We start from the raw sequence: 9,970 nt of genomic DNA on the forward strand, positions 1-9,970 counted from the left end.
TTCGTGCCAACACGGGCTTTTCTGCCTTGCTGATAATAGAAGCTTATATCCTACAATTGTATTTGAAGACGTGAGCGCCCCCACTGAAATAGAACCCTTGTCTATATCTTTTCAGACTCTTAAAAAAAATCGACTTCAAATTCTGGCCGAAAGAAAAACAAAAACCCAAACAATTCGAGTTTTGGATTGGTCGTGTGCGGTGTTGTATCTTTAAGAGCGGTGCCAGGGCGCTGGTTGGTGTCTTTATATCACATGGTAAAGAGCGATTTGCGAAAAGAGGAGAGGCGATTGAAGGGAAAGAGAGCGGCTGCACGGAGCAATCCCAAACAGATACCGAGAGCTGCAGCAATGGGCGTAAAACTGTACTACACCACCGTTACCGCTTCTAGAGAGGTAAGAGAACCCGCCTGGCTTCACAATGCATTGCTGCATCTCTGAAAAGCCGCCCGGCCTTTGAAGTGAACGGGCATGCGTTTAAAAGCCCGAAGCGGTGCAAGACACGCCCAGCTCCCTATTATTCGTCTCATTTCTGGGCCGAGTGTACCCTAATCGAATTAGTGTTGAGGAATCCGAGAGCTGTTGCCTCAGGGTGCATGAAGCCCGATTGTGTCTGCGGGCTTAGCATGTGAAGGGGCGACTGTAGCGGCGTTAGAAACTGGGTACAAATAAACGGCACAGGCACAGTCCTGTGGCAAGTAGGGAGGCGGAAGTCGTATTGTTCCCGTTCTTCATTCTGCGGCTCGTTGTAGACCGAGCTCGTTAAGGTCTTTGAAGTGAGCGGCGAGCGGGGACTAGTGTGTGGAAAAGTACTGGGTCGATTTCTGCGTCGAAATAATCTATTTGCAAGTCCGGATGGGGAAAAAAGGGAAGTCTGCAAGTGAATGCAGAAAGGCACTGGGTGGTTTCCGGATATTGGTGTATAGCGCTGTTAGTTGGAAGTAACCTGCAGTTTGTGTGGGGAAATAAGTAGTGTATTTGCGCACTGTCCACGTAATCACAGATGCAACCGGAATATGCGTTTTGAATCTGAGCTAGCTACCTGCCATACCATGTGGAGACCAGTGTTACAGAAACAGCTAGGCTGTCAGATTTTGTCCTTCTGATGGAATAAAGCGCGCTGTTTCAAAAGGTGGTGATTTTTTTTTAAGTCTGAGCGGTGGGTCCTGTCTGTGGCGCGTCCAGACGGCGTTCCGCCTACAGCTTGTGACCTGAAAGGATTGGACGACAGACCTGGGAATTACTGCAACCACGACGTTTCTTAAATTAGAGGACGAACTTCACATCAAAGCCGTTTAATCATTGTCTTGTGATAAGAGTGCATTTGTCCCCGCCCATTTAAATCCCCCTAACGTTTGGATTTTAACACTGAGTCCGATTACGGATGTTTCTCTTGAAATGTGTTGGTAAATTTGCTTCTGTTTCCATTCTGTTTGACCTTTTGTAGAGATAGGGTGCCGTTCCCAGTATGGGAGTGTTTTTGGGTGTGCTCAGCTGAGGTTCAAACGGGCCTTTTCAAATTCCCTACCACCACAAATGGAGACCATTGTGCAGAAACCACGCATCCTGTTTCCATTTCAAAAGTTATCGGTTCCTTATCTTGTATAAAATATGATTCACACCATTTTCCTCCGTATCAGCTTTTAAATCATTAACACGAACGACAGGGATAGTTGTACCGTGTTGCAGTATCACGGTAAATCTCAAAAAGTGAAGAATGCGAATTGTATCTGCTTCACGTCTGAAGTGTAACCGGCCCCTTGAGTCGAGCTCGGTAACCCCAGTTGCGGCTGCAGCTTCTCGGTAGTCCGTGCCCCGTTACTACAGGCTGTCCGCGGCGACCTGCTCACCCTCCCTCTGCGCCGCAGATTAAATCCCAGCAGGCCGAGGTGATGCGGATCCTGGAGAGCAAGAGCGTCCAGTTTGAGCTGATCGACATCTCCGTGGGCAACGAGGTGCGAGAGGAGATGAGGAGCAAGGCGGGCAACGCCACCGCGGTGCCCCCCCAGATATTCAACGGAGACCAGTACTGTGGGGTGAGTGACCTTGGCTGCAGTCGGCTCCCGGTGCGCTCAATAAGGAGTGATTCCTATAATCCACGAGCAGCATGTGCTGCCATCCAAGAATGTGACCTGAATATGGGGTGTCTGAAAGTGCTCCCTTGTTTTTGGATCAGAGGGGTTCCCAACCTTGGTCCCTGGGAGTGACCCCCATTTCAGCTTGTCTTAGAAGTCACCCCGGGTCACCTGTTGCTTAGAGACTGGGAGTGTTGCCGAATATTTTTAAATTCTCAAAATCAAAAAAAAATCTCATCTGTGTTCCCAACTACCTCTGAATTACTTGACTGAACCACCTGTTTAATTGATCGGGGTGGGGTTGTTTCATGTTTTGTATTTCGATGTAATAGTTAAATCAGATTTTGATTTGTTACTTGTAAAATCGACTGGGCTGTGCCCGCACCAGCACCAGGGTCGGAGAGCTCAGGTTTCGACCACGCTTTGCTAAAAAGCTTCGTTCTGTGGTCTTTTCGGTCATTGATAATTGTTACTGGAGGTTTGACCCTCAAATTGTCCAAACTGTGCGATTTATTATCCCAAGGAAGACATTGGTCTAACTGGTATAAAGTAGAATTGAGGTTTTCAAATTTTGCATCTATAGATGTTTCGAAAACGCAGTCAAATCCACATGGGCTTAGTTCGGCTACGAAAAAGCTGTACAGTCACTGCGTTTGCCGATCTGCCTCACCCTTCCTTCTCGGTGTGAGTTCAGCTGGGAAACCGAATCAGAGCCGTGCTTTCAGAGACTTTCCGTGCAGATGAGATTTGCTCTGACTCCTGTCTCGGCCAGGTCTGGGAGAGCAGCTGTTGGGATGTCCCAAGGCGAGTCAGGTCTCAACAGGAGATGATGATGGAAGAGGGTTCACTGCGTCAGTGGCGTTTTACTTGTTGAAACAAGCCCGCCTGTGTGCTGTAACTTTACAGGTGTACCTCAGAGTAGGGCTCAGCCCAGTGCGCAACAGGGAGGCATGTGGCAGATTCACTCAGGGGTGTGGTGATCAAGTCAAACCGTGGCTTCAGCATTCCTGCGCAATTTCTGCCGTCTGACAAACTATCCGCTTGGCAGGAAGTGAAGCTGAAAGGAAAGGAAGTTTAACTCCCGTCGTTCAGAGCCATATCCCTGAGAGTTTGTCTTCGGTGCTCTTGAGTGGGAGAGTTACGTGATTAAAGGTAGTGTTGCTACTCTGCTACACCTGACTTTGCCACTACTTACAGTCCATCTTGGCGTCTTTGTTTCCTTTCGGTAATGCAGGGAAATGGCTTACAAGCAGGGTTAAAATGTTGATCATTTCCAGCTTTGTGACATGATGAAGCTCGGTTTGTGTGGATTAGGATCTGCGCAGCCTCCAGGGGGCGTGTTGTCCAAGTCCAGTCTGAAGGGAGGAGACTGGGGGAGGGGTGAACGCACCGATGGCACACTGACGCTCTCCTGCGTCCTCTTCTCCCAGGACTACCAGATGTTCTCCGAGGCAGTGGAGGCCGACACGGTGGAGAAGTTCCTGAAGCTGGAATGAGCAGCCGGGACGGAGCCTGCCCGCCAGCGTCCTTGCCCAAGCGCCATGCCGAATGCCAAAAAACCCAAATCAATCAAGCACGTCTTCGCTGGTCACCCAGGCAGAGCGGTCCTGTTAACCTGCTGAACGCGGCACTCTTACCCGCCTGGACCTCCTTCTCTTTCTGTTCTCCTCTCTTATTCACTCCCCACTCCTCCTCCAGAAAGAGTAGAAAAGGCACTAATACTCGTCTTAACCATTTGGGATCAAGTGAAGGTGTGTGTGTGTGTCGGGGGGGGGGGGGGGTTAGGTTAGTGTGGTGATTAGATTAGCTGACCTTGGTGAACATGCGCACTTCATGATTAGACCAATTCTGCTTAACACAACGGACAAACTAATTACTTTCTGAAAGACAAATGCTTCAATGTATTCCCCAAAGCTCCCTGAGATTTTTTTTTCAAATATTATATTTTCGCAAATCTGCAATGCTGTTCTGAAAAGCATGAACCACGTTAAACTTCTTGCAACAAGGTCAATCTGGGGACTCAGATCATCAGGACCTTACATTTCAATTCTGTTACATGTTTAAACAAAATTCTGTTGAACTGTTGCACTGCAGACATTTAGATCATTTAGCTCAGTAGTACATTATGAATAAATGCTAATGTCTGCAATTCACTTTTAATCTCTTGCTAAACCATCATGCTTCTGTAATGCAAAAAAGCTGTACACTATTTACAGTTCTCCAGCTCAGTATACAGAGGATTGGAATCTATTACAGTACTCCTCTGGACAGTATCTTAATTGGGAATGCCAACAATTTGTCATTGATTATATTTGGCTTTCATAATAGAGTGCAGTCCTTTTAAATACCCATATATATATATGAAAGCTCTGCCCCATCCTCACTTTTCTAGGAGGTACATTTTTGTGTCCTCTTAGCAGTTGTTTTTGTTAATGTGAGTTTGGAATTCAGACCTCCTTGGTGTGCCTTAAGGCCCTAGTCGCACATACTGTAACTGAGAGACTTTGCCTCTAGCTTGTCATTTGCTTACACTTTGAAACATGGATTCTTGACATAGCTGAAACTTCCCTAGGAGGTAAAACAGGGCTCATTTGGTGTAGCTCTATTGTGATGTCATCACCCTTGGGTCACATGATCACTGTGGTGGGTGAATGTCCTGTGGGATTGTGGGATTTCATTCTCCTCAAAAGTGAAAAGGTTGACACGATTGGCTGAAAACTCACTAACAGATGAGTTGCATGAAATGAGATGCAAAGGGAAAAAAATAAGTGTTATTTTACTGCTGATCTGGGCTTGTCATTTTGACTGAATATATTAGAAGACCTGTCCCAAACTGTAATTCTGATAGAATTAAGTTGATTTATTTTCTACTTATGCCATTCCATGAGATTGAAATCGGATGTTCAGGTCGTTGAGTTTTATTGAGATGCAATATAGATTAGTTTTTGTAGGTTTTAAATATACAAATCAAATGTCAAAATATCTCAGTGAATGATCTAATTTGTAAAAAGCTGAATTTATTGATTGTGGTGAATCAGTGGTTCCCAAGAACATAAAATAGATTTACAATAATGCGTCCCTTGAAAAATTAACTATGGACAACAAATGGATTTGTTTCCATTTTAAGATTTTATCCATTCTGATCATTAAGATTTGAACCCATCTTGTAGATTACTCTGGACTCCATAACTTCTTTTTTTCAAAATCCAAATGATCTGAATTTTTGGTTCTGGTTTGACATATAGGAAGATGAGCTGTATAATGGAGTTATACATATTCCCTTGTGTAAACTCCTCAGGTGTTACACAGCCCGGATGCTGTAAATGCATCAATGCCACACTTGACTTCCCAAGCTCGAGAATCCCATTCAGTGCCTGTCCAGCTGATGCAATCGATTCATACAGGGTGGAGTTGTTTGCATTGGCTGGAATTTGAAAGGAACAATTTCAGTGAGGCGGTTTTGGTGTCTTTTGGTATCTCTGGTAACTGTGCTAACTCTTGCAGGTAATTCAGGAACCAACAAGGAGAAGTCATATAAAGGCTCATGTGACTGTCAGGTCTGATTGGAGTCACATTAACCCTTTTTCGCCCCCTAAAATAGGTCAACTCAAGTAGTAACCCTAAAAATCAGGAAGCAACTGCTTGTCCAGGTACCCAAGTAGTGCCATGTAAAATTACCTGCCTTGTAGAAGATTAAAATGTTTTTGGTTTGAGGGAGATCCCCTGTTCAGATAAACCCCTGCCACCCTCCTACTGAAAAAGGGAAATCTGACAGTCCAGGTATATTGTATGAGAGCATAAAGTATTGAGATCGTCTGTAGTTTCCATAATTATTCCACTCTTGAGTGAACGCATAAATGCCATGTCAAGAAGTCCTTTATTTCCCCCTTACTAAGTTACTTTCTTGGTTATTGATGTGGCCCCCATTCACATAAATGCGTAATACATGCCCTTGTAAAAAGGTTGGCACTTAGTCCTGTCACAGGGACTATTGAATCCACTTCAGGCTGCTCCGAAATCTCTGCGATCCTCCTGCTCCACAGTGACCTCTACAGCCCGATCAGCAGAGTTGGAGTAAAACTTTTAGTGAAACTGCCTGTGAGAGACTCCTGGCACTTGGGTGTTCACTCAACACCTCTGTCAACCAGGAAAGGATGGAGGATGACTGTAATTGTGTTAGCTTTCCCACTGAAGAGTAGTGTTTACATGCTTTTTAAGAGAGGACAGTCTTATTCATCTTGAGGTCACACTAAACAGTATTTAAGTAGGATGACAAACCAAACTCCACTCTTTTGCTGGTGTTTGTTTGGCATATTTTATATATTTTTAGCATCAAATAATTAAAACCCTTTTTTTTCTATCCTTTGCACAAAACATTGGTTATACCTGCCACTGCTGTAACCCATATGGACCCCAAGTACACAGCTTGCGTCTTGTATTATGAAAACCATTCAATTCAAAATACTTTATTCATCGCAGGGGTTGGGGGGCAATTTGAGACCATCAGTATTGCAGCCTCTCTCATAAGGGTCTTAATAAGAGAGTATTTGGTGATGCTTGGGGAAAATAGAACAATTTAAGCACATATCATCAACCAGCTTTCCAAAAATGATCTTCTGTACACTGTGCAAAGTACATTATCTATAGCAGTGGCCAGTGTTTATTGTGCAATGCAGTGACTAAAGTGGTTTTGAAAACTCCTGGTGCACAGACAGCAAGAAGTTCAGCATGTGAGAGTGGCAGGCGCACAGGAGGATTCTGTGTTCTGTGAAGTCCGGTATTGGCAGGTACTGTAAATGTGCAGAGATCTCCTGGAGCTCACAGCTCTCGGAGATGATTGCTCTTTCCTCTTCATCACCATGCTTATTTTGTACACATGCTTGTGACATTCCATTGGTGGTCCACTGTCCTCCATGATCTTTTGCTTTGCCTTTTGGACCAATGCCCTTCTTTTGGCCAAGACATAAAATGCTGTTGTCTTCCAAGAAGATGATAACTATATGGGGAAATCAATAAAAAATGGAGAATTGTGTAATGCTTTGTGTTTGGATTTTTTTTTCCCTGTGATGTGAAACCGCTGAAAGACTGAGCTTGAGACTCCACTGTTTTCTCTGTAGGTGACAGTCTGTAACCAGGGAGTCCAATGTCAAAGACAGTAGAGGTCTGAGTGCATTGCCTGCAAAGCAACAAGTAAAGGTTAATTCCTTGCTGAGAAGCAGAAGGAAGAAACAACATTTCGACAATGTGAACGACACCTTTTATATTTTTTTGTTTTACACTGTCGAAACAGAAAGAAGACAGAAACAGACAGAAGATCGGTGCAGTAAAGATCAAAGACCTCTACGAGCTGCTAGTTTCCCCTCTTACTCAGTATTTCAAACCCCTCCCAGCCATTATTTCACTGGCCTTTCTGTCGTTTTACAGGAGTTTCAGGACTCCTACTCCAGGAAACCATGAGAAGCAAAGATTATCGCTAAAACAGCTCCGTGAACTTGGCTCCCCTACAGAAAGCACAAACGATTAAACCCACCTCATTCGTTAGTGCTGCGTTTGTGCCGGTTTGTGCCGTCGATAGTAGCGTTTATGCTGCTTTCGTTTCCAGGATATACTGTAGCGCCTTGTTTTTTCGGGGTTGTGACGTCACTCAGCCCCACTACAATGTCGTAGGGAAACCAAACCGGTCCCGTTCGTTAGTGCTACGTTTGCCGCTTTCGTTCCCGAGATATAGCGCCTTGTTTTTCCGGAGATTACTTGACCATCCACGGCGACTTTGACCTCCAGTGACCCCGTCTACCGAGTTCAGGCGCTCTGTTACAATTTAGTTTGTACCCTTAACATTTTAAAGACAATCAATATCCATAAACATATGAGCCTCCTTAGATGTAAATAATACTAAGACATGACGCATGCCAACCATCTATGACATAAACCTGTGGTCTTAATGTATGTAAAATCACCGTGATTGTAAGATCTGTTTTTTTTATTTTCTAAGGCACGCTTTTCTTTTCTTTCCCTACCGTGACACGCTGTTGCCAAATGCGTAACTATGGGATACCATCGCGATAAGACCGCAGCATGTCATGATAGGGACCCCATGTATATCGCATGTACATCGAGGCAGTGTATATCACCATTAGCGCCTTGCTTCCATGCCACCCTGGCACCGCTGTCGCAAGAAAGACTTCATATCCGGACATGATATACCCAGATAGGACGTGTAGCGATATATGGACTTTGTGTCGCGACATGGGGTCAGCATATCCTGTCAGGGTATGTCATATCGCAACATATGGACTCCATGTCGCGACATGAGGGTGGGGCACTTTTGTCGGCATTGGGCCGGGGGCGGTTGTCATATCGCGATATGTGAGCTCTATGTCGCAACATGGGGGCGGGGCACTTTTGTCGGGGTATGTCATATCGCAATATGCGGGCTCTATGTCGCGACATGGAGGCGGGGCACTTTTGTCGGGGTATGTCATATCGCGATATGCGGGCTCTATGTCGCGACATGGGGGCGGGGCACTTTTTTCGGGTATGTCATATCGCAACATATGGACTCCATGTCGCGACATGAGGGTGGGGCACTTTTGTCGGCATTGGGCCGGGGGCGGTTGTCATATCGCGATATGTGGGCTCTATGTAGCAACATGGGGGCGGGGCACTTTTGTCGGGGTATGTCATATCGCAATATGCGGGCTCTATGTCGCGACATGCGGGTGGGGCACTTTTGCCGTCGTATGTCATATCGCGATATGCGGGTTTCATGTCGCGACATGGGGGTGGGCGTTTTGTCGGGGGGCACGCAATATCGCGATATGCGGGCTCCATGTCGCGACATGGGGGTGGGGCGTTTTGTCGGGGTATTTCATATCGCGATATATCGACTTAATGTCGCAACAGAGGCGCCATGACAGTAATGGGCAAGTCGCAATGGGTATTGTTGTGTGATCGTGACATGCTATCGGAGTCGTGAACGCGCTGTGGATGCCATGACATTCTTTGTCTGCTATTCAGTTTTGACCTCATTGCGACTTCTCTTAGAATTATCAGTAATTGGAAACCAATGCAGGTGTTACTGCATATCCAGCGTGCTCATACAGCACACACAGTACACCCGGAACCTCGGCTGTGGCGCTTTACCCAATCAGAGTTTCGATTCTCACTTTTCACCCAATCGCGGCCGAACTGTTGGGGGGTTTAGCCAGTCACGGGTCTGAGAGCTGTTCAAGCCAGCAGCGCCAGGTGGATCGGCTTGTTTACTGTCAATGAGAATCTATTTTTAAAAATGCTTTACTTATTTGCACTATAACTACATCGGCTTATTTTTTAAACGTCTTTATTGATTCACAATGTCCCGTGCTTTTCGAAATAAATACATTTTTTGTCTGCAATATAACTGTCTCCGCTGCTTTCTGTAACGAATACATGGTATTTGAACAATTTATAGTATAGTTAAGGTAGGGGAAACCTTCTGTTTTGTGATTCAAACATTAATAGACATGTAAAGTCTTTAATCATTATATCATTATGCTTGTGCTTTTAAATTTTGTTTTTTAATGTTAAATTATATCGATCTTGAAACGAATACTAAAAATGTGAATATGGGCTCTCGTGTTGTACCAGCGGTAATTTGGAAACGTCACCAATGAAAGGAGTACACAAGCAATACATTTTCGAGAAGATGGTTAAAAATGAAAAGAAAACATCTAACCCAATGTTCTAATATAGTAACTCCTCCCTAAATGTAAGACTGTTTATTCGTGTGAAGGCTGCAAAGTCTGTGGTCAACTGATGAAAAGATCACAACTAAAAGATCTGGTGGTCGTGACTTCGCTGTTTTTCCAGGAAAAGAAGGCGCTATATTGAAATATATTGAAACATCCACCCACCCGACC

General features: G+C 44.9%; 1 protein-coding gene across 1 annotated transcript; it reads left to right on the forward strand.

Annotated features, from left to right (window-relative positions):
- The first annotated feature begins 214 nt into the window (after positions 1-214).
- Positions 215-7,107, forward strand: sh3bgrl3 (SH3 domain binding glutamate-rich protein like 3). The gene is made up of 3 exons (XM_088931825.1): positions 215-393; positions 1,866-2,033; positions 3,503-7,107. Exons 1-3 carry the CDS (start codon positions 253-255, stop codon positions 3,566-3,568), a joined length of 375 nt encoding a protein of 124 aa, XP_088787951.1. The 5' UTR covers positions 215-252; the 3' UTR covers positions 3,569-7,107.
- The last annotated feature ends 2,863 nt before the right edge of the window (positions 7,108-9,970 follow it).

Source organism: Atractosteus spatula, chromosome 14 (genome assembly GCF_055471065.1).
Source record: "Atractosteus spatula isolate fAtrSpa1 chromosome 14, fAtrSpa1.hap1, whole genome shotgun sequence".
NCBI classification, from domain to species: domain Eukaryota; kingdom Metazoa; phylum Chordata; class Actinopteri; order Semionotiformes; family Lepisosteidae; genus Atractosteus; species Atractosteus spatula.

Coding starts and splice junctions, on each gene's coding strand:
- sh3bgrl3 (XM_088931825.1), top strand. CDS start 253: ATGGTAAAGAGCGATTTGCGAAAAGAGGAGAGGCGATTGAAGGGAAAG. Junction 394..1,865: donor CCGTTACCGCTTCTAGAGAG/GTAAGAGAACCC, acceptor TCTGCGCCGCAG/ATTAAATCCCAGCAGGCCGA. Junction 2,034..3,502: donor ACGGAGACCAGTACTGTGGG/GTGAGTGACCTT, acceptor CTCTTCTCCCAG/GACTACCAGATGTTCTCCGA.